The 23,744-nt window shown below is 49.8% G+C and overlaps 1 protein-coding gene across 8 annotated transcripts in view; it reads right to left on the reverse strand.

Annotated features, from left to right (window-relative positions):
• The window catches only part of EPB41L4B (erythrocyte membrane protein band 4.1 like 4B), a 128,736-nt gene extending 105,845 nt beyond the window's left edge, over positions 1–22,891 (reverse strand). For all 8 annotated transcript variants that reach the window (XM_030293631.1, XM_030293629.1, XM_030293634.1 and 5 more), the window contains exon 1: positions 22,583–22,891. In XM_030293631.1, coding sequence (XP_030149491.1) covers positions 22,583–22,891 — 309 coding nt within the window. The remainder of the gene's footprint in view (positions 1–22,582) is intronic.
• Between the last annotated feature and the right edge of the window lie 853 nt (positions 22,892–23,744).

Consider the following 23,744-nt stretch of genomic DNA (forward strand, 5'->3'; position numbering starts at 1 on the left):
AGAGAGATGAGGTCGCACACAGAGACATCAGGGATGCCCGCGCACACAGGGAAAAGACCACACGAAGACGGGGAGAAGAAAGGCAGCAAGAGGACGGCCGTCTATAAGCCCAGATCTCAGACTTCCAGAACCAGAGAAAATAAATGCGTCTGTTTAAGCCACTCAGTCTGTGGTACTTTGCTATGGCAGCCTGAGCAATCTAATACAGGGAGGCACACGGTTTCCAGTCAGAATCAGGTTTGAATCTGGGCTCCACCACTCAACTACCGGCATGACCCCAACTAAGCCCCTTAGCCTTTTGGAGTCTGTTTCCTGTCTGTCAAACGGAGATGCCACAGCCCCAAGTGACGTGAGGAGAAGATGAAAACACACAGCCGGCCTCGGGCAGAGCCAGGGCTATGCCCAGGACCTCAGCCTCTAAGCCCTGGGACTCAGAGCCACGGCACGGTCTTGGAGCCCAACTTCCTTGGGCCCCACACCCATAGCTGGTATTCTGTAAGTATGGACGATGAGCCCAACTAGCAAATTTGCCTACATTTTGAAACTTTAAGTGATCCCGCCAACTGCTAAGGCCTAGAACTTTAGGGCTCTTTACTTGGCCCTGTGTAAATGTACAATTTTCAAAAAAGTTAATGAGTGGAAAAGCACATAAGACTTTCAACCTTGTCTATGGTAAACTTGGCAGTTAGAGACATAAAACTGTAACTGAGGCACCAGCATCCATTCATGTGATGGAGGAGTATACAAATAAAGTTGCCTTTTTATAGTTGGCCTTCGATTTTTCTTCTCAATCTCTCTCTCTCTTTTTTTTTTTTTTTTTTTTGGTGACTCAGTAGTCTTAAAAAAAAATCTCCTGCAAGAAGAAGAAGGCAGAGAATGACACATTCAGATGGAGGAAAGGAGGGTGTGATGCTTACAGCCTGTAGCTTTGGATTTGTAAGGATGGCATTAACAAGATTATTTCCCTGAGGTATGTGGTTTGTGGTTAGTATGAACTCTCATAAGAATCTCGACTGTAAATTCGCCACCCAAAAAGTTAGCCTTTCATATCCATTAACTAAGAAAAATTTTTTTCCAATCCTTTATGTATTTTTAAAAGCAACAACAGAATATCCAGCCAGGTACAAGCATTAACTAGTATCCCTGTGGAATGTTAATTTAAAATAGAGTATACAAATAGGAAATTATTTACAGAACTTAACACCTAGGTACAAATATAGTAACTTCTTTAACTGCTATGGATTGGTCATAAGCTAACCCCAATTTTGCCCAGTTCAAGCAGAACTAATTCACCTGGAATGTCTTAACACACGAGATCCTAGTGCCTCAGGACTTCAAATCTACATCGGAAGGTATTCCCATGAGACTGCCATTAAGCCAGGCATTGACACCCCGACCCACCACAACCCTCGGACCTTCTGAGAGACCAACAGAACGTTAAAGCAGGAGGGAAATCTGCATGGGGTTACTTATGCAGGTACCACCCACACACAAGGCACTCTGAAGGATTTCTGCTGGAGGTGCACAGAATGAGGAACGGGAACAGAGCACAGACGTGGACATCCACACGAGTGAGGTGGGCCATGAGCAAAAGGGTGTGGATGGGGCAGTGACACACAGACCTAGCCAACTGCCACTCTATGCAAATTCAGATCTTCCCATATTTATTTTTATAAAAGCCTAGAGATTTGAATTTTTAAATGTGAAATGTGGTGATTTTTAAAAGCCTTACACAGACACCTAGTTTACTTCTTTTTTTTGAGGGAGAGAGACAGAGACAGAACCCACGTGAGAGGAAGAGAGAATCCCAAGCAGGCTCCGTGCCCATTGCGAAGCCCGATACAGGGCTCGATCCCACGACCCTGGGATCATGACCTGAGCCAAAATCAAGACTCAGACATCCAACCAACTGAGCCACCCAGGTGCCTCTGGTCTACTTTTTAATTGAAGGGTGACATACATAGACAAAAGTGCACAGGTCAAACGTGTACAACTCAAGGAATTATCAGAAGTGAATGTACCTGTGCAACCACCATCCAGGTCAACAAACTGAATATTACCAGACTCCGAGAAGGCCCCATGTGCCTCTTTCCGAGTTCTACCCCTTCCTTCCATTCCACAGGTGGCACAGGTTTGTTTTGCCTGTTCTGAAGTTCATAGTAGTTGAATCACACAGCATGTACTGGTTTACAGCTGCAGAGGAGTGTGGAGATGGTAACCCTCCAATTCACAGACCTTGTATCTCTGAACAAAGACACACAGGTGGCACTTTACGACCCTAAGCGGAAGAGAAAGGAGACTGAAGTGGATGTACAGCGGAGAATGACTTGGAATCATGGAACCCTCAAGGAGTCAGAGAGTCTGAGATAAGAAGGAGCCAGGCATGGGTGGAGTGGGATGGTCAAAGTCCCATAGGAGGGGAGGTTGTTCCTGGATCAAAGGGACGGCAAAAAGACAGGGACAAAAAAATAGGGGTGGTGGCAGGTGCCAGTGGGAGAAAGCCAGAGTTCAAGATTCATGGCCACCAGCAAGGCAGAAAGTAAGCAAACTGGGAGAGGCCACAGCCAGGGCCGGCTGGGACCAATGCCAGTGCCCAGAGATCCTGCATTTTCCCTAGGAGACCAGACTTCTCTGGAAAGAGAATTCACTGGATTCCTGAAAGGAGGAATCAACAATTTTAATCTACTCTTTCTTAAAAACAAACAAACAAACGAAAAAACACTTAAAAAAAACCCTTTAAAAAAAGGCGGGGAGGGGGGGCAGAGCATGGAGCCTGCTTCAGATTCTGTGTCTCCCTCGCTCTTTGCCCCTCTCCCATTTGCACTCTGTCTCTCAAAAATAAAAATCAACATTTTTCTAAAAAAAATAAAATAATAGGGGCGCCTGGATGGCTCAGTTGGTTGGACGGCCGACTTCGGCTCAGGTCATGATCTTAAGGTCTGCGAGTTCAAGCCCCGCATCGGGTTCCATGCTGACAGCTTGGAGCCTGGAGCCTGCTTCGAATTCTGTGTCTCCCTCTCTCTCTGCCCCTTCCCCATTCGCACTCTGTCTCTGTCTTTCAAAAATGAATGTTAAAAAACATTTTTTAATAAAATAAATGTTTTATTACAGACCATTTCAAAGAGACACAAAACAGAACAGTGTAGTAAACACCTGTCACTTAGCTTTAAAATTATCAACATTCTGTATCCTTTTTATTTGTTCCTCCCCCCGCCCTCCATTAATTTTTTACGCGCTCTCCGTTAATTTTTTACACATCGTTTGTGGGGATCATGGTAAAAAATTTACTGACGCTGAAATGCACAAATCTGCGCTGTTTCATTCTGACAGGTGGAAACGTGTGCAATACACCCCCTGGTACCATCAGCATATTCCCGTCTCCCAATAAAGTTCCCAGGTGCCCCTTCCCAGTCGATCCCAGTGGCCCTCTCCAGCACAAACCCTCCCCCCCCCTCCGCCCCTGGAAGCCCCAGCTATTCCTATTTGTTTTCTCCACAGACTAGTTTTGCCAGTTCTAGAACTGCATATACATGGAATCATATGCAGGGGGTATTTTTCTGTGGAAGGTTTGCTTCACCCCACGTGATGCACGGGAATACGAAAAGAGCAGTTTTAAAATTCAGTTTGGGCCAAACCATATAGACACATCCTCATCACCTTCTCACACCATCTTATGTGGATAGCTAGAAGATAAACAACTGAGACTAAAAATAACCAATGCTGGGATTCGGAGCCATGAATTTCAATGGATTACTCAAGTCCTGCTTTCTTCCTTGGGTCTCATGTTCTAGATACCAGTTGCTGCATATTTTAGCAGTGACTCTCTCAGAGCTCTGACCGACAAGAGCTGACTTGCAATATACTCCATGAAGCAAGGTGTTTATCACTATTTTTTTTTCCTGTCTCCTGCCCTGGTTCTCCTTCCTGTTGCTTCCTTAAGCAACAAAACAGGAGTAAAGCATGGAAAAACTGTGGAGTTTTCTGTGAACACAAAAGACACATCTTCTCACTAAACTGGCAGCTGCTTAAGGGAAAAGATGCATCTTTGACTCAGTCTTCTATCCACCCAGCCCGCTGCCTTGGCTCTGTGTATACAGCAGGCACTCAACAAATGCCTGTCTCTTCATTATTTGTTCTTCCTTGAAAATGTCAATCCTGCCCAGATTTGGAAGGCGAAAGAGCAGAATGGCCAAGGCCAAGAATTTATGGTGCTTTCCTTTACCCATTTGTAAAAATACTGGCAGGAGAACAGGCACCTATGCTCAGAGACTCTGTGTGAGCTGAGAAATTCACGTAATACAATCAGCCCAGCGCCTGGCAGAGGACAAGTATCTACAGATATACAGACATCAGCTCCTGTTCTCTGTCCCGGCCTCCCAGCTGGCCCCGTCAGACATGAATTGCATTCAAACCCTTTCCAGACTCTTCCCAAGGCGTCTGATCTGGCCCCTCACACTGGCCTCATCTAAAACACAATCAGTAGTGGGGGTGCCTGGGTGGCTCAGTTGGTTGCGTGTCCGACTTTGGCTCAGGTCATGATCTCACGGTTTGTGAGTTCGAGCCCTGTGGTAGGCTCTGGGCTGACAGCTCGGAGCCTGGAGCCTGCTTTGGATTCTGTGTGTGTCTCTCTCTCTGCCCCTCCCACGCTCATGCTCTGTTTCTCAATAATAAATAAACGTTAAAACAAAAATTAAAAACACAATCAGCAGTGAATCCAGGTTTTGCGGCACCTGAAAACTTACACCATTTGGGGGCGCCTGGGTGGCTCTGTCGGTTGAGCATCTGACCAGCTCAGGTCATGGTCTCATGTTTGTGAGTTCGACCCCACATCGGGCTCGCTGCTGTCAGCACTTCAGAGCCCACTTCAGATCCTCTATCCCCCTCTCTCTCTGCCCCTCCACCGCTCTCACTTGCTCTCTCTCTCTCAAAACTTACACCATTTGGAGGTACTTTTTTTAAAGAAAGAAAACACAAAAAAATCTTACATTTGCAAACTATACAAAAAACCAAAGACCAAACCAACACAGTACTAGGACCCTCTCTATTGCTGCTCTGCCCCCAGGATTCTCAACCTCACCAACCTGCCACGCACAGAACACGGGGGCCCTATCTCAGCTTCTCCGTCAATCCTACTCCTCAACCCAGCCACCAAATCCACTGGATTCCAGGTCCTCAAACTCCACGGCACATGCCTCTCCTGCCCATGCCTAGCATCACCCAAAGTTAGACGCACAGTGCAGGTAACAGCCTCTTAGCCTCACCGTCCACCTTTCATCACCCCCACAGAGCCCAACGCCACGAGTCCAGTGGGGTCAGTCTCCCTTCCTATCCCCCTGCTTCTGTGCTTCAGACACATCCTCCTCCTGCCCTCCTCGGTGAGGCGGCCTTTCACGCTGCTCTTCCACCTGGACTGCCAATCCTCTGCCATTCAATGTCAAAATCGACCCAACAGTCCCCTCCCCGGAAGCCCCCCCCCCCCAAAGAAAATCCACCTCTACACAACTTCCCCTGTCCAGCTACGACCGTGCCCGGTCTTTCTGCCTGGTATTATGGTTATCTGGGAAGCATCAGGAGGCGGCACAGAGCTCCAAAGAGTCAAAAGAACAAACATTCCTTTCTGGGTTTAGCTACCCCCTCAGCCAAATGGGAATGAGAACATACATGAAGATCCAACATTCTCAGCAGGGCTCAGAATCTGTGGGCAACCTCGGCCCTATCATGAGCCTTAAGTTCCCTTCTCAGGGAACTTAATGTGCCTTCTCGGGGCCACTGTGGATCCTTCTATACCAAAGCGCAGCTGCTCTCGTGGCTGCAAAGATAAAATTTCTCCCTCCCATGACAAGGACCATATCTCTCCACACCTTTCTTCACATATAAGAGGTAATACAGTGTAAAGATTAAGAACATGTTTGGGGCGCCTGGGTGGCTCAGCTGGTTGAGCGTCCGACTTTAGGTCAGGTCGTGATCTCATAGTGTGTGGGTTCGAGCCCTGCATCGGGCTCTGTGCTGACAGCTCAGAGCCTGGAGCCTGCTTCAGATTCTGTGTGTCTCTCTCTCTGCCTCTCCCCTGCTCGTGCTCTCTCTCTCTCAAAAATATACTAATCAATCCTAAGACATTTGAGAGAAATCTATAACAAAACTGACCCACTCTGATTAAATCAGGAACTTGAACTGTAGAATCCATCCTGGTTCTTCTGCTCTGCAGTTTCCTGAGGGGTACCTCTCAACATTTCTGCTCCTGGAGCTGTAGCATATGTTGTTCTGATGTTGTAGATTAATTCACTCTTCAAGTTGCCCTTCAATTTCCACTTCACATGTTGAGTTTATACTTCTAATCTCTAAAGGTCAAGGTCAACAGCAGTCAGAGCAGACACCAGTAGGACAATGAAGAGGCCAAGAGCACTTATGTGCTGTGTGGGCTCTAGTATGTTGCTTGACTTCTCTGTGCCTTAATCTCCTCAAATGTATAATGAGGATGCTAACAGAGGATATCTAACTAATACAGTTGTGAGGAGTCAATGAGTCAAGCCATGTAAAGTGCTTACGTTAAAGTTAATGGTCAATATACTCTGGAAACACTATGCTAAGTGAAAGAAACCAGACACAAAACGGAATTTGGTACGATTCTGTTTATACGAAATATCCACAGTTGGCAAATCCACAGAGACAGAAAATAGATTCGTGGTCGCCAGGGGCTGGGAGGAGGGGAGAATGGAGAATGGCTGTTTAATGGGTATATCGTTTCCTTCTGAGATCGTGACAATGGTCTGGAGCTAGGTAGTGATGATGCTGATGTAGCACTGTGAGTGCACCAAATGTCACTAATGATAACTTTTTTTTAAGAGACAGAGAGGCAGAGACAGAGAGAGAGAATCCCATGAAGGGCAGAGAGAAAGAAAGAGAAAGAAGCGGGGCTCACCTGATGCGGGGGTCGAGCCCACAAGCCATGAGATCATGACCTGAGCCAAAGTCAGATGCTTAACCAAATGAGCCATCAAAAGCCCCTAATGATAAATTTTTTATGTGCGTTTTACCAAAAGAAAATCATTTGCAAAAAAGAAAAAAAAAGTCAATAATGTTTCCTATTACTCAAATTACTACGTAGACAACTCCTATGACAGGAAATGTACCGGTTCCCATGCAAGGCAGAAGTGCCCCACAGGGTCTTGACAGGAAGAGGAAATGCTCTGTAGGAGCAGGATGGGTGTTGGGGACAAGCCTCATGCATGTGGTAGCATCTGAGATGTGCCTTGAAAGATGGTTAGACCCTTTGGAGGTAAGAACCGGTCAGTAAGAAGGGGAAGAACACAGCAAAAGTACGCAGGTGAGACGGAAAGTGTGGGGGCTGCAGGTGGAGGCTGCCAGAGACGCCGCAGGGTGGGAGCCCTGGGGAAGACCCGTGTGGAATACGGAGAGCCTGGAAAGGATTTTAGGTCTGTCTGACATCTACTAGCTGTGGGATGGGCAAAAATCTCCCTCCTGAGCTTTCTATAAAACCGGAAGGCCCAGAACTCTCTCAAAAAGGTGCTATGAGGATTAAATATTTCACCACGGAAGGTGAAAGCTCGATCCAAACCTAGAACACTACACAAATGGAAGGGGTGTGACGCTGTGGAACGCTGGTTCTCAAACTTGGCTGCACAATGGAATCACCTTGGGAGTCTTCAAACATCGTGATCACCGGGTCCCTGGAGGTAGCAGCCTGGAGTGTGCCCGGGCGAGGCCAGGGAGTAAAGACAGCAGCGATGTGCGGAAGGCTGGAACACGGTACCGAGTGGACCCCCGGGACCCAGATGACGTACAAGCCTGACACCACGGGGCGTCCTTAAACCGCAACTGTTCGCGTGCTGACCCTAGGTGACCACAGCAAGGTTCAAGTCATTCGCTCTCCTTTTTAAGAGGGACAGGAGATGTGCAATGCAATGCAAGAATAATTCCATACCCGACCCCAACTAAGCTCTTTGTGAGCAGGTCCCACCTTTTTAACCACTTCAGAGTTCCCACGCCGGGCCTCAAGCGTAGTGGATGAGGTCTATTTTTTTGTAGCTGTTGTTAACCAGTGAAATAGCTGAAATAAAACAGGCCTTGTCAGGAAACAAACTGTAGCTCTCTGGACAACTCATCTATGTGAAGAGCTCCTTCCCCGAAGTGAGTTAATAAGATGAATGGCACGTTCCAGTAATTCAAGTACACATGATTCTGTTTCTTTCAGAAGACGGCACGTAATTTTTGCATTTTTTTTCTTCAGGGGTCTCAGAGGAACTATCCACCACGGCTTTTAGAACAGAGCTAAATACTTTTGGACTTCAAAGCAAAATAAACCCTCTATAGAATACTGACACATCCTGAATAAATACTTCCGACCTTGGACTCCCCGCTCTCCCATTAAAATATCCCACCATCCGGACGGACCTCCTGGTTTCAGCGTTCACCCTCGAGAATCCCATGGGTTGTGCCGCTGCCAGCTCGTATGCATGGACCGGGGCCAGTTCCGGGCAAGTCTGAGCCCCTCCCTGGACTCCGACCGGCCACTCTCAGGGCCATCCATGCAGCACTCGTGCCACTCAATACAGGCTGCAACCGACCGAGTACACGGCTCGGACCTCGAGTCTCTGGCCCCAGCAAACAGGAGCAATAAAAGGAGTCCAGTAAGCGAGATGCCGTGTGACGGGCTGTCAGAGTGCACTGCGGGTTAATAACTAACCTTCATAAGCCTTTTACAGTTTACCCAGTCTTCCCTGGATGAAGCCCGTGTCCATTTCTAGGCCAGGCGACAGGGCAGGCAATGCTTCTTCTGGGCCAGGGGGAGAATCACAGCCGGCTTTCAGGAGAGGTAGAGGAGTCTGAGAGGCAAAGAGCTTGCTGACCGTCAGCTGACTACAGACAGTGGGAGCAGCCAGGAGGGCTGTGTGCAGGAAACCGCTCTTCTTACACGCTAATTACTGCTCATTTGCCACAGGTGAGCAGCAGCGAGGGTTCCAAGGCAGACAGGAAAGACCTGCCATCCCAGAATGAGGCTCTGGACCATGTGATCTCCCAGGGCTCCTTTCGGGGCACAACCCAGTGGGTCCCACTGCCCTGCCATCTGCCCCATCTCCCTTCTCTCTGAAGAGTTCATTGATTCTGTTCCCTAAAATGTCTGCTGGCACCTGCAGCCGGGACAGATGGAAAGGGCTCACCGGGGGCCTCCCAGAAAACGTAAAGGAACCCAAACAGGAGTGCACTAGAGAAAAAACGAGTCCAAGGTCAAGGAGGCATTCAAAACTTCAGTCAAGGAGCTGATGAAGAAACAGGAATTAGACACAGGAGAAAAAGAAAAGACAGGCACTCTTTCATCAAATCTACTGAAAACTCCAGAGATAAAAACTTTGGACCTTTTCAAAGAAGCAATATCCAGTGAAAAACAGAGGATGCTTGGATGCATTGGCAGGGCCTGAGCAAGGAGCAGGAATCTTGGATGTAGTACTTCAAGCCTCCGTGCCTTTGCATATGATGATCTGGCCACCAGGAAGGCTGTTCTCCCATTTGTCTTCAGAGCCCAACTTTCTCTCTGAAATTCTCTGGCTGCCCATTTTGCCCACTCAGTCCCACCATTAGACCTTTCTTTGAGCTTGAAGTTCTCTATGGCACTCTTCACACCAGGTGTAATAACTTGTCTCCACACAACCTTCTTGAGGGCAGAAAACCTGTCTTATTGTTCTCTGTATGCCCTGAGTCAGATGCTTTAAACAATGCCAGTTCTCTATACCAAGTGCATCTCAGGGTAACTAAATGTTGAGGACGCCATCGATAAAATCCAGAAAGTGGGAAACTATTATAGGACAAATCAACAAATCAGTGTTAAAAAAAAAAAAAAAAAGGTGGGGGGAGGGAAAAACTAGAAAAAGGTGGGGGGAGGGGAAAACTCTAGATTAAGTGCTTTAAATTGTTGGGTGGGGAAAATGGAGATGTTGGTCAAAGGGTACAAACTTTCAGTCATAAGATGAACAAGTTCTGGGGGTCTAATATACAGCAATGGGACTACAGTTAATTAAAATGTTGAAACTGAAATTTGCTAAGACAGTGGATCTCGGGGTGCCTGGGTGGCTCCGTCGGTTAACTGTCAGATTTTGGCTCTGGTCATGATCTCACAGTTTGTGGGTTCGAGCCCGGCATCGGGCTCTGCATTGACAGTGAGGAACCTTCTTGGGATTCTCTCTCTCCCACTCTCTCTGCCCCTCCCCAACTCATGCTTCCCCCCTCTCTCTCTCTCTCTCTCTCTCTCTCTCTCTGTCTCTCAGAAAAAAAACAAAAAACAAAAAACAGGGGATCTTAGAAATTTACTAGGATACACACAAAAACTGTAACTGGTGCAGTGGATAGGTATGTTCATTAGTTGGTGCACAATAACTGTTTTTGCAATTTATACCTATATCAAATCACCAAGCTTCATACCTCAAATGTATATGATTTTTATTTGTCAATTATACCTCAGTAAGCTAGGGAAAAATATTTTAAAAAATTTTTAAAAAGACCTTTACATAGAATTATCAACCAAATGCAATGAAAGGGCCTTTCTGACAACCAAACAGGAAGATTTGAACACTGACTAAATATCTGATACCAAAACACTGTTATGGGTTTGTTTTTTTTTTTTTACTAGTATAGTGGATATATTTATAAAAACAGCCCTTATGTTTTTTGAAATGTGTACTGAAATACAACTTTGAAATTACAGGTTTGGAATTGGCTTTAAAATAATCAGGAAGGGACGGCAGTGAGGATATAGACGGAACAAGAGTGGTCAGACATGGGAGATAGAACTCGATAATGGGTACTTGGGGTTCATTACGTTCATTATGTGGTGGGTACATGGGGTTCTCTCTACTTTTGAATGTGCTTAGAAATTTCAATAATAAAAATTGAGGAAAAAAAAAAAGTAGGCAGAATTGAAGTGAAATCCATTTAGACCCTACAATTGCTCGCCAAAAGCCACCAGCATCAAGTACTTCAGTTCATGCACAGCGAAACTGAAGTCAAAACACGAATCCCCACGTAGTGAGGAAAGGCCTGCATGGTGACTCGGACACAGGTGTTCTCGCTTGTTCCACGGACGTTACCTGAGAAGAACAAGGGGCCTGGGAGACAATCTCAGAAAGACGAGCTGGGAAAACCCTGAACACAATAAGAAAAATAGGACAACTGAAAACCAGGCAAAAATCACAGAACAAAGCATTCCAGGAGGAAATATGGTTATGGTAAAATAAAACAAAAAAAGCTGCATGGTGCCAAGTGTGGAAGAGTGGATTCACAGATGCTTTTGTACACGGCTGGGACTCTGGGAAAACTATTTTGCAGGATCTTGAAAGGCCCTGCCCACGGCCCTCTTGGCCACCGCGTGCCCAGGAGAGACGCTTGCTTGCATATATGCACCAGGAGACCAATTCCAGGCGGTTCAAAGCAGCATTTTTTCCTAACAGCCCCAAACTGGAAACATTCCAAATGTCCACCAGCAAAGGATAAATTTCAGTAGATTCGTGCAATGGAATACTACCAAGCAGTAACAACTACAGTTAGCTCATCGATATGGACGAATCTCATGAACAAAATATACTGAAAAAATCCACTTATATAAAGTTCACAGACATACAAAACTAACAATAGATCATTTAGAGAAACATACACATGCAGTAAACCTAGAATATAGAAAAGGAAAGGATGAGAGACAAATTTCAGGAGAGCGGTAGGGCAGGGAGTGTGGCTGGGAGGAGGTGGGGGGCTTTCACAGCATTAGTGATGTCTTTGTTTTTAAGCTGGGGATGGTGGGTACATGGATGTTCACTCTATTATTTTTCTTTAAACTATTCACGTACACTCTTTTGTATTTATATTTTCATCACTAAAAAATTTAAAGACGGAGGACCTGACAACACCAAAAAATTCGGACAAAAACGTAAGGGGGAAACTACCAGATAACCGGAGAGGATACCAGCATTGTGCAGAAGAGTCAATAAAACCACGAGGGGAAGGCTGGGGACATCCAAGTCTCTGATGGCAGAGCCACTAATGAACAGGCAGGACGGAGTTAGGAAGGCCCGGACCTGCACAAAACTCCATCACCTGGATGAATGGATAAACAAAATGTGCTTATACACGCCCTAGAATACTACTCAGTCTTAAAAAGGAGTAACATTCTGACACGTGCTACATGGACAGACCTCAAAGCCATCACGCTACGTGAAAGGAGTCAGACGCAAACGGATAAATATACCATTCCACTTACATAAGCTATCTGGAGTAGTCAAATCCACAGAGACAGAAAGTAGAAGGGTGGTTGCCAGGGGCTGGGGGGAGGGGCCTGGAGAATTCTTGTTTAATGGGTACAGAGTTGCAGTTTGGAAAGACGACAACAATCCGGAGACAGATGGTGGTGACGGTTGCACAACAATGTGAATGTGCTTCACACAACTGAACTGTGTACCTAAAAGCGGTTACTTACATTCTGCCACACACACACACACACACACACACACACACACACACAAATCTATAGTTCAAAGTGGTTGCAGCCTAGCAAGCAAGCAGGTAGAAGCATTGTGACCTTCAGCCTGCCCGAACAGAGGTCAGATACAGTAAGGACGACAACATTCACAAGAAAAGAAACAGGCATGGGGGAGACAGGACGGGGCCTGAGGGATGCCAGCTCCGCAGCCACCTGCTGAACCAGGTGGTCCACATCCTCCCAGCTGGGCTGGCCACATGGACAATCCTACTTTTGGGACCACGCTCAGTGCTGGGAAACCAGGAAGCTCCGGATGATCCCAGAAGTAGCACAGGACCCTTGGGATACCATCTTCTAGTTCTGAACTCCAACAAGGAAGTGCTGGGCACTCAGCCAGCTAGGACTTTAGGGAAAAGAGCCTGAGAATGATAGAACCCAAGTGCCAAAGAGGCTGAAAGGCAAAGAAGTACAGGAATGACCAAGGGGCGGAGGGGCGGGGGAGGGGGGCAGTTATGGCATGAAATTCTGAAGGGTCAAATCGAAAAGGAATTCCAAGGAGCACACATTTCAAACAGGGAGGCTGAGTGTGCACAGCATGGGCTGGGGGAAGAGCACTGGAAAAGGAGTCAGGAAACCCAGATTCAATTCTGGTTCTACCACACTTATTACCTGAGTGGCCCAAGGCCACATGCGCCCTGAGATCATGTGTAAATGGGATAATGATACCTTCCCACATGGTGGCTATTAAGGGAAGTGACACCGATTCTGCAAGCCTAGGGGGCAGGGTTGCCTAACAGAGAAGATACCAGGTGCTCTGCCTATCAGCCGCCAGTCCCAAGACAGGTAGAGACAGGTGTTACTCACTTCACGCACATGCACACACACATACAGAGATTGAGGGGCATATTTAATCTCAAGTAATCACAAAAGAGGGCACCCAATTAGTGAGGGGTTTGTCAGGAAGGCTTGGATGGGAGAAAATAAAACTGATACCATGTTTATGCACATGTATAGGAAAGCTCAAAGACTGAAGGGAAGCAGTTGCTATGCAGCAGGCTGGGAATGGGAAAATGCAAAATGCTGTTCTGTGTGCTAAGTTTAATGTTGTTCAATTAAGCACTTCTTAATAATGTAAGCCTACTTCTGACCTCAGTGTTGAAAACTTATGGCCATCAAACCAGAATGCACTCTGAGTGAAATTGTGTTCGATGAGTATGACTAAAGATACAAATCTGATCTCTGGAAATCCCAACTGGCCTGCAAAGAAAGGACACCCTTCTGAGGCTCAGAGGTCCCCATCCACCTCAGGACCCCGGGACAGGCTCAGAATCCACCCACCATCCACCCCACCAATGCTCGGTCCTGCCATGAGAGGGCCATTCCAGACCACAAATGTCCTATGGCCAGTCTGAGCTTAAAGCTGGAGTCTACCTTTACTAGCTACGTGACATGGGCAAGTTTTTTAACCTGTCTTCCGAGCCCCGATTTCTCCCCTCTACACATCAGGGATAACAGCAATAACACCATCAAAGTTTTTACAAAAATTCAACAAGCCAATCCCTTAAGCACTTAGCACAGCACCAGGCATACAGAAAATGCTCAGTTAAGCCTCAGCTCTTATTAGCTCAAGATACACATCTACACTTTAAAGGTTCCTCACTTGTTCTTTGAAGATTCAGGGACACAGCCAGAGCTCATAATCCTCTCCTACTTGAGTGCAGAGCCCAGGAAGTGGGGTTTTCTGGCTCCCAACCTCCATGCAATTTGCACCTGCTGGGTCCTCTGCCCCAACACCTTCTGACCAAATCTACAGCTGAATTCCTGTGCATCATTTGGGACAACGTGATGCCACTTTGGGCGTCAAACCATCTCCAACTCCACCCCACAGTTCAGCTGCTCACCCCTGCGCTGCCTCATGTGGAGCTACAAGTCACATACTGACACTGTTTCCCCTTCAAGATTCGAACTACCTCATCCCTCCTGGATCCCTCCCCAATGCTTAATGCAGTGTAAGTGCTCAGTAAGTCCTTGCTGACTAAAGAAAATACACTACAGGTAAACAAAAACATGTTTTGGAAAAAATTAAAAATAAACAAGACATTCAAATCAAGTGGGACTAGTGAGATAAATCCAGGTCTAGAGAGAAGCCAAAGAGGCTGCAGAAGGGGCCCTGGGGGGGCAGAGGGGGGGATCAGGGCAGAGAGGGCGCATCTGGGATGCTGCAAGGCTCACACCCATCTCTGCCAGACCGGCTCTGGCTGGTAGCAGAGCATGCACAGCCCTGGCAGGGGAGAGAACCATGATTACCCCAAAGCAGGTGTTCAGAACCCAAGCCCCCAGGTTCGACAGAATTCTATGGCCACATCAGCAGGCCCTTTAACCTTCCAGAAAGCAGAGATGATGGTGAGGAGAGGCTCCGAGGATGGAGAACTAGCTTCTCGCTCAGGCAGGAGCAGTGGTGGAGGCTCCCACTTTCACTCAGATCCCAGGGAATGCAAGGGGGGGGAGGGTGAGGGCCTCCACCCCAAAGAGACACAAACTCAGGGTCTGTGATCCCTATTTAACTATGCTGAAGGGATGGAGAGACATTCATCAACCCATACATGTTTATCATTTTGAGTACATCTTTATATCTAAATACAAAAAGAAAAAACTACAGATGAATACACACAATTTTTTTTTTTTTTTAGAGAGAGCGTATGCACAAGCTGGAGAGAGGGGCAGGGGGAGACAGAGGATCCCAAGCAGGCTCTGCACTCAGCACAGAACCAGATATGGGGCTCGATTCCACCTCCCCAGCTGGGATCATGACCTGAGCCGAAATCAAGATTCGGATGCTTAACCAACTGAGCCACCCAGGCACCCCATACACCCCAATTTTAACAGTGGTTATCTCTGATGAAATCTGAGATGTTTTCCCTTCACTGGCTTCTCTATATTTTCTAATCTTTCTGCTTTAAGCATGTTCTGATGTGAAATGAAAGTGGAGGACAAAGGCACACACCCACCTGAAAAAAAAAAAACCCAGCAAGATGAATCGGCAGCTGACCCTGCCCACAGGCAGTTGCCATGGGCCAGAGAAGGAAACCGGAGTGCCCACAGGCCCAGGTTCCTGCAGAGGGAAACCTCCAGGCAGAGCGGAGAAGGCTGGGCACAGGGACTCAGGCAGTAGAGAAGGATGAACATGTGTTTTGAGGACAAATTGTGGGTGGAGGATTTCTGTGGTTACTGAGTGGCTTTTTTTCCTGTCCCTATGCAAAAATTTAAGAGAAAGTACCCCCCCACACACACACACATACACTGACCTTTTGCTATTTCAAAATTAAACAGACCTGTGCCTTCATCCACAGCAGTGCACTAGGGATGGAATTCAATGAGATTATGCACGTGAAAGTGCTTAGCAAGTTATTATTTGTTCGGTCCTGGACCAGTGTAGGGTCATGTTACTGGCATGGGAAAGGCTAACAGACACCTCCTTCCCCCAATTAACACTGACGATCCAGCAAGTGCAAAACCACAGTTTGATTGAGGTCATGCCTGTATCCCATTTGGGAAGGAAAGGATGTTTACCATTCACCTCTCTTCCTCCCTGCACCAGCCCCCCCCCCCCCCCACCACCGCCACCAACTATCCCTCCTTTAAAAGAAAGGTATTTTTATTTTATTTTTTAATTTTTTTTTAACGTTTATTTATTTTTGAGACAGGGAGAGACACAGCATGAACAGGGGAGGGTCAGAGAGAGGGAGACAGAATCTGAAGCAGGCTCCAGGCTCTGAGCTGTCAGCACAGAGCCCAACGCGGGGCTAGAACTCACAGACTGTGAGATCATGACCTGAGCCGAAGTCGGCCGCTTAACCGACTGAGCCACCCAGGCGCCCCAAAACAAAGGTATTTTTAAAAATACACAAATTCATGACCCAGGTAGGGGTCCAAGGTTCCTCACGGTCTCAATCCCGGGCTGGGATGGGGTGGAGGTGCGGTCAGCATTGAAAGGCCACCCTGAGCCAATACTTTCCCTCCAGGGCAGGAAAAGGCAGGCCCCCCAGAGGCCCAGGATGAGGCAAGGTGTCCAGGGAAGCCAGAACCTCAAGAGAGGGTGAAAATGAGGAGCTGCCTGCCCCTATCTCTTGGGGTATCCCATATGGCCTCCCCCATTTTTTCCCACAACTGAGGTGAAGACCTCCCTGCATCCAAGCTAGACCCCGCTAAGCCTCCGCCTCCCCGTCCCCACACCCTCAACGGACTCCCCCAGCCAACAGCTGTGGCACTCTGCCCACTTCTCTAGGCCAGGCCCTCGTCACCCCTCACCTGCCCCAGCCTCCACTCCGTGTGGCAAGAGTGGGCTCCCTAAAGCTCAGGAGCGATACTGTCAACCCCCAGCTCAGAGATGGTCATTGCCCTCTCCCTGCCTACAGCAGTTTTTAATGCACAGCATGGCCACCCTCAGCTCTCAGTCCTACACCCAGAGTTCTTCAAAGGATACAAAGGGACCATGTTCATCAGAATCACCCAGGATACTTGTTAGAAGTCCAATTTCCTGAACCTCTCAATCCGAAATTCTGGGCTTGCGGGCGCCTGGGCGGCTCAGTCAGTGAAGCATCCAACTCTTGACTTTGGCTCAGGTCACGATCTCATGGTTCGTGAGTTGGAGCACAGAACCTGCTTGGAATTGTGTCTCCCTCGCTCTTTGCACCACTCCCTCCCCTCACTGTGCACGCAGGGAGCGTGCACTCTCTCTCTCTCTCTCTCTCTCTCTCTCAAAAACAAAATAAACATTAAAAAAAAAAAAGTCTGGGGGTGGACCCTGGGAATTTTAACCGGAGGAAAAGAAAATCTCAGATGCACTCTGGAGTACACAGAAGTCAGAGAACCATTTTGCTGGAGTTTCTCATTGTTCAGGAAAATACGTCCTACTTCCAACTGCCAGAAACATATCTCATCCCCCTTCCGTGGTCCTGTGTCAGGACTAGGGGTCAATCTTCCTTCTTACCACTGATCCTACACTCACCTCAAACTCACCCGTTCCAACTCTTCCCTGAATGACTAACGAGAAGTCACTCTATCCACAGGCCTCAGTTTCCCATATACACAAAGGGCAGAATATGTGCTGTCTAGGGTTCCTTTCAACTCCAAAATAAGGTATATGCTCTTTGTGTTCCATCACATACATTCAGCTGGATCAGAGATTCCACTTCCAGAATTCTAAGAACTTGCAATTGGGTGTCAGGGGAGGCATTCTCTTCTCAGCTAAAGTGAAACTTTCAGGGGCGCCTGGATGGCTCAGCGGCTTAAGCGTCCAACTTCAGTTCAGGTCACGAGCTCATAGGTTGTGAGTCTGAGCTCCGTATCAGACTCTCTGATGTCAGCACAGAGCCCACTTCTGATCCTCCGTTTCCTCTCTCTCTCGGCCCCTCCCCTGCTCACGTTCTCTCTCCCTCTCTCTCTCAAAAATAAACATTTTTAAAAAATTAAAAAATAAAAACCGAGGGGCGCCTGGGTGGCTCAGTCGGTTGAGCGTCCGACTTCGGCTCAGGTCACGATCTCGCGGTCTGTGAGTTCGAGCCCCGCGTCGGGCTCTGGGCTGATGGCTCGAAGCATGGAGCCTGCTTCCGATTCTGTGTCTCCCTCTCTCTCTGCCCCTCCCCCGTTCATGCTCTGTCTCTCTCTGTCTCAAAAATAAATAAAACGTTAAAAAAAAATTAAAAAAAAAATAAAAACTGAAAGTTTCAAAAAGCATCTCTCATACTACATATAACTTCTGATTTCCAGTAAAAAAGATGTTTAGGGGTGCCTGCGTGGCTCAGTGGGTTAAGTGTCCGACTCTTGGTTTCAGCTCATGTCACAGTCTGACAGTTCATCACATCAAGCCCCACATCAGGCTCCCACGTTGACAGCATAGAGCCTGCTTGGGATTCTCTGTCTTCCCTCACCTCTCTCTCTCTCGCTCAAAAATAAACATTAAAAAAAAAAAAAAAAAGATGTTTAGCCTTCCTACCACAGCTCTTTTTGGTTTGTTTTTAGCATCTGTTACTAGACCTGCTTCCCAACTGGTTCCACAGGTCAAAGAGGCGGTATGAGAAGTGTGTAAGATTACAACCTCTGAGCAACCCTTCAGTACCCTGCTGTGTACTGAAGCCTTTATATCATCCTTGTCGCGTTATGCTCCCAACGTCCCCATTTGAAAGACCAAGAAGTCGATGCTCCCAGAATTCGAGCTGCCCAGGGCTACACAGCCAGCCTGAAAGGCTCCAGCACGGATCTTCCAAGTCTGAAGTTCTCCCCACTAGCACTGAACCACAATGAGCCAACGCTGAGTCCCAGATTCGGTGAAAGCAAACGTGCCAATGGCACCACCACTGGCCAAGAAGCCATGCCCTCCGAGGCATGGCAGGAGCGCTAACCAGTCAGTCACACACACCTCCTGACAGCTTTCCACACAGAGCTGCCGGGAGACTGTGCACGCAGGGGAGGGGGAGACAGGGCTGAGCAACAGCCTCACGAGCAAAAGCGATGCCAGGGATTTAGTCAACAGAGAGCTAATATGAGTCAACAGCGGGTGCCGCTGCCAAGCACACTAATGGGATCTTCGGCTGCATTAATAGAAGGCAAGTGTCTAGGGTAGGACTGAGGGAGTCCTGCCCTGCTCAGACCAGACCACACCTGAGGGCTGGGCAGGGCAGGGCTGGTCTAAGGAAAGGGAGGCAGCACCTTCCAAGGACAGGTTTTCTGAAGAGGGGTGGCTCACGGCACCACTCTGGCTTGTAGGGTGAGCCAGGGACTCCCCTGGAAGCTGGGTTTGTCAAGCCCATTTTATTTTAAGTTTATTTATTTATTTTGAGAGAGAGAATACGCACAAGCATGGGAAAAGAAGGGACAGAGAGAGAGAGAGAGAGAGAGAGAGAGAGAGAATCCCAAGCAGGCTCTGTGCTGTCGGTGCAGGAGCCCGATGTGGGGCTTGATCTCACAAACTGTTGAGATTGTGACCTGAGCTGAGATCAAGAGTCAAAGGCTTTAACCGACTGAGCCACCCAGGCATCCCAGCAAGTTACAGATGGATTTTTTTTTTTTTTTTTAAGATCCTTTTGTTCACATTTTACCAAAGACTGAGAAACCACAGCAAAGGTTAAAAACGGGCCGGCATGCTAGGAGATGCAGCCTACCACCAGACAAGGAGACTACAGACCCCGTCTGAGGATGGCTGAAGACAATTACAGTTGCTTCTTCCTTTACTAAATATAACCACTGGCCACGAGTTAGCCAAGGAGTAGACCTGACACAATAGGTATTCTAAAAAATGCACAGGGGACACTGGATTTGAGATCCTATGACCCCAAGAGTCAAAATCTCCAGGAAGCCCTCTTAACCTGCCCATCCCCCAGGACGCTGTCAGGGTGAGTCTGTCACATCACTTAGCATCACTTAGAATAAAAAGGCATGTTTTTACCTGTGTTTCCCAAGAGCCTCCAGACCACCTCTCCTTCACCTGTGTCCACAGCACAATGCTTGGCACACTGAACATGCTCAAGAAAAGGTGCCGTGGCATGGTCACACTGAAAGTGCTGTTGTGTTCAAGTCAATTTCAGAACCTAAAGTGTCCAGATTAGGGCCAATAAAATGGCTATGACAACACATAACCACTGTTAGTATGCTGAGCAAAGGAATTCTTGAAGCTAACACCACCAGAGGGTTTTAATTACAAAGGGCCATAGTTAGCCCGGCAAGCGCACTGAGTGCCTGGGGAAGTGACAGGCGATAGAAAATCCAGCTTAGGGGTATGGCGGCCAAAGGTAAATCCTACCTGTGTGACAGGCAGCAATGCAACACCAAAGCCCAGGAAGCAGTAAAAATCCAGGAAAGCAGAAAAGGAAAATAATGATAAGCAGGGCTAAATGCCAAACAGGATAGCATAAAAAGTGAGCCCAGTGAAATGGGTCTTAGGAAGGAGCATGCGTGCTACAAATTCATCTACAAACTCACTGGGTTCTGGCCACTGGGTGCTAACCTCGTACTCAGAGAATTAATTACAGGAACTCACACTCTGATCTGAGAAGACGAGCACAGGAGACTGTGTGATGCAGTTCTGATATCTAATAAATCTTTAAATCGATGAGCCGTGCTCACTGGTAATTTTTCTTCATCATTCCTCCGGGAGGGCTCACATGACAAAAGCCCGCATTTTGTCTTTGGATGGGGTGTGTCCATATAAATAAAATTTCGGGTTCAGGACATCACATCCTAAAGCATGGAGAAATCTGCCATCATAAGAAAACCTGGGGAAATCTTTCGTCCAGCAACCTTTTGTAAAGTGGAGAAACCTTTCAATGTAAGCATCCCCCTCCCCCACGCGGAGCTGGGCTTGCTGGTCCAATCCCAACCAGATCATTGGTGTACCTGTCTGGGTCTATCCACCACACATGCACCTGACTCAGTTTGCATTTTTCATCTGAGAAACACCACTTAACGCCTGTCGCACAAACCTGACAGAAGCAATACATTTTATAAAATGAACCATCCCTGGGGAACCGACAAGAAAATCCTCAAGGAGCACGGTCAAAGTTCCCATGGAGAGCTTTCCTCTCCCTGATCCGAGATGCAAAATACGCCACATCCTCTCCACACAGAAGCTGCCCACCTCTCCACTCCTCCAAGCTCTTCAGGCCTCCTCTCCCAGCTCAATACAAGCTGGAAAGCCTCAATCCTGGGGAGGAGTAACATTTTCATGCTATTTTAAAGACAACAGCTCTAAGCACAGGAACGCTGGCTCCTTTTCCATGAATAAAAAGGCCCCAAAAGGGTATTATCATAACAAAATGATATTCTATGGAGAGCACTAGGAACCACAAAAATAAAATTGCCATAAATTGAAACCCTCTCAAAATTAAACCTAAGGCAGCATTAAACTCCAAGGCCAAGCAGGTTCTGATTTTCCCATCTAAAACCCTTACAGGTCCCTAGTTCTCTCCCGAAATCTAAAGAATTTCCCCCACAAGGTAAGGCCCAAGTGTTTCCTTTGCAAGTCTGGGTATGTTATTTTTTCCGCATGAAACCCTCGGAATAACCTGTAACATTCATCTAAAAGCTCAATCAGCGCTGTGTCCTCAGTCACACCCAAAGATTCCCAAAGGCACCGTCTGCCGCAGCGCCAGGTGCCCAGTAGGCGCCCCATTAATGTGCGGATTTGATTTGATCACATCTGGCCCCTTCGGGCTAGAAAGCAGGACGCCCTGGCGGGGACAGCAGCGCCAACCTAGCTATCTGCTGCAGGGGGGCGGGGTGCAACCACCTGTGGGCGGGTGGCCCGGGACCCGGCGCCGCCGCCCGGGGGTGCCTTGGCCGCCCCACGCACGTTGCCCGGGGCGCAAAGTCCGGCGCGCCAGGCCCCGTGGGGGCCCCAAGGCCAATTCCCGGCGCCCCAGCAAAGGGCTCTGCAGGTGCAAAGTTGGCCAGGTCCAAGAGAGTCGATTTTAGAGTTAGCTCCCAAGTCGCCCACCTGCCTCCCCCGCCCCCTCCCCGAGACACTAAGGGCTGTAGGGACTCTTTGGGATGGGGCGGGGGCGGGCATCGAGAAAGGGAGAGAAATGGTCCCTACACTGCCTCCCAAACTTGGGGCACCTGCTGGGCAGCTGGGGACGAGGCTTCTCCTTCCTGCCGTCTCCACAAGGCCTGATGGCGACTTTGTGGGGGCAAGCAGGCCACCTCGAGGCAGCCCCGCATTGCTTTGAGATTTTTCTAAGCAATAACCCAGCACCAAGAAGGCCCCCGCTGGAACCCAGGGGGCGGAAGGGGAACGCCGGTCACCCGCGCCAGGGGGCGGGGACTCGGGAAGAGGGGACTGGGTGAGCTGGGGAGGGAGTGAGGCCCAAAGGACTAGGTGGGAACCGGAGAAGGCGCAATCCAGCAGCGCAGTGTCCCAACGAGGGGGCACAAGCCACGGAGGGGGTTCCAGAAGAGACCGGGACGGGGTGGCCCGAGAGGGAAGCAGGGGTAGGAAGTGATCGCAGGAGAAGGGGGAAGGGATCCTTGGATCTCCCAGAGGGGAGCAGCGGGGGAGGGGAGCTGCCCCAAGGGGTGTCAGTACCCCGGGTCGGCCCCGTCACTCACCGGCAGGTCCACGCTCACTTCAGTCCCGTCGAGCAGGAAGACACGGCAGTACAGGGTGGCCTTGGCAGCGCCGGCGGCGGAGATGTGCACTGCCGCACCGCCGGTGAGCAGGGGCCCGCCGCCGGCCGGGAACACGCTGCCCCCCGGAGCCGCGGGCAGCGTCGAGGAGGCGGCGGCGGCGGCGGCCGGGCCCCCCCGGGGTCCCCCGTCGCGCTCGTCCCCCAGCCCGGCGGCCCCGCGCCCCGCCGCGCCCCGCGCGTAGCGCTGCATGGAGCGGCGGCCAAAGGTCCGGCGCAGGAACCGCAGCATCCTGGCTGGGGGCGCCCCCTGCCTCCGCCCCCTGCGCCGCCGCCGCTGCGCCGCCGCCCGGGAGCGCCCCGCGACGCCGTCAGTGCCCGCGGCCGCCCGCGCCGCCTCCCAACGCCTGCAGCCCGGGGCTCGCTCCCGCCGAGGCCGAGGCCGCGCTCCGGCTGCCTGCGGGGCGCGCCGGCCCTGCCAGCGCCGGCCGCGAGTGGCCGCGGGCGGGAGGGCGCGCTCGGGGCGGCCCCGGGGCCGTCCCGCCGCCGCTGCCGCCGCGCGCTCTCCCGGGCCGGCGGCCCGAGCTTGCCGCTGAGGGGCCGCTCCCGACGGCCGGCCGCGGGCGGCCCGGGAGCTGCGGGGGGCGCGGGGCGCGGGCTGCGGGCTGCTCCCGCGCCGCGCGCCGGCCGAGGGCCAGCCGAGCAGGGCGCCTGCGTGCTCCCGGCGCGCTCGCTCCCACTCGCCGCGCCGCGCCCGGGGCCCGAGGAGGCCCCGCCGAGCGCCGGCTCCCGAGGCGCCTTTTCCTGCGCCCGCAGCCCCCGCCTCCCACCTGGGAGGTTGCACCTCCAGCCGCCGCCACCGCCGCCGGGACTGCAGCACGCCCTCCTCCCTCGGGGCTGCGCCGGGTAATTGCAAACCGGGGCTGTGCTGCCCCCTGCCGGCCCGAGCGCCCCCTGCTGCTGTAGGTGTGCTCACGTGTGTACACGTAGGTGAGCACACACGTGTTTCCGGCGTCCCGAACCCGGAGCCCTGGAGCCGCCAGAGTCTCCCCCAGCCTAGCACGGAAAACGGGGCTGCATGCCCTACAGGAGCCTTGTTCCGGAGGCCAGAGAAAGAGAGAGAGAGAGAGAGAGAGAGAGAGAGA

This window comes from Lynx canadensis, chromosome D4, assembly GCF_007474595.2.
Source record: "Lynx canadensis isolate LIC74 chromosome D4, mLynCan4.pri.v2, whole genome shotgun sequence".
Classification (NCBI taxonomy): Eukaryota; Metazoa; Chordata; class Mammalia; order Carnivora; family Felidae; genus Lynx; species Lynx canadensis.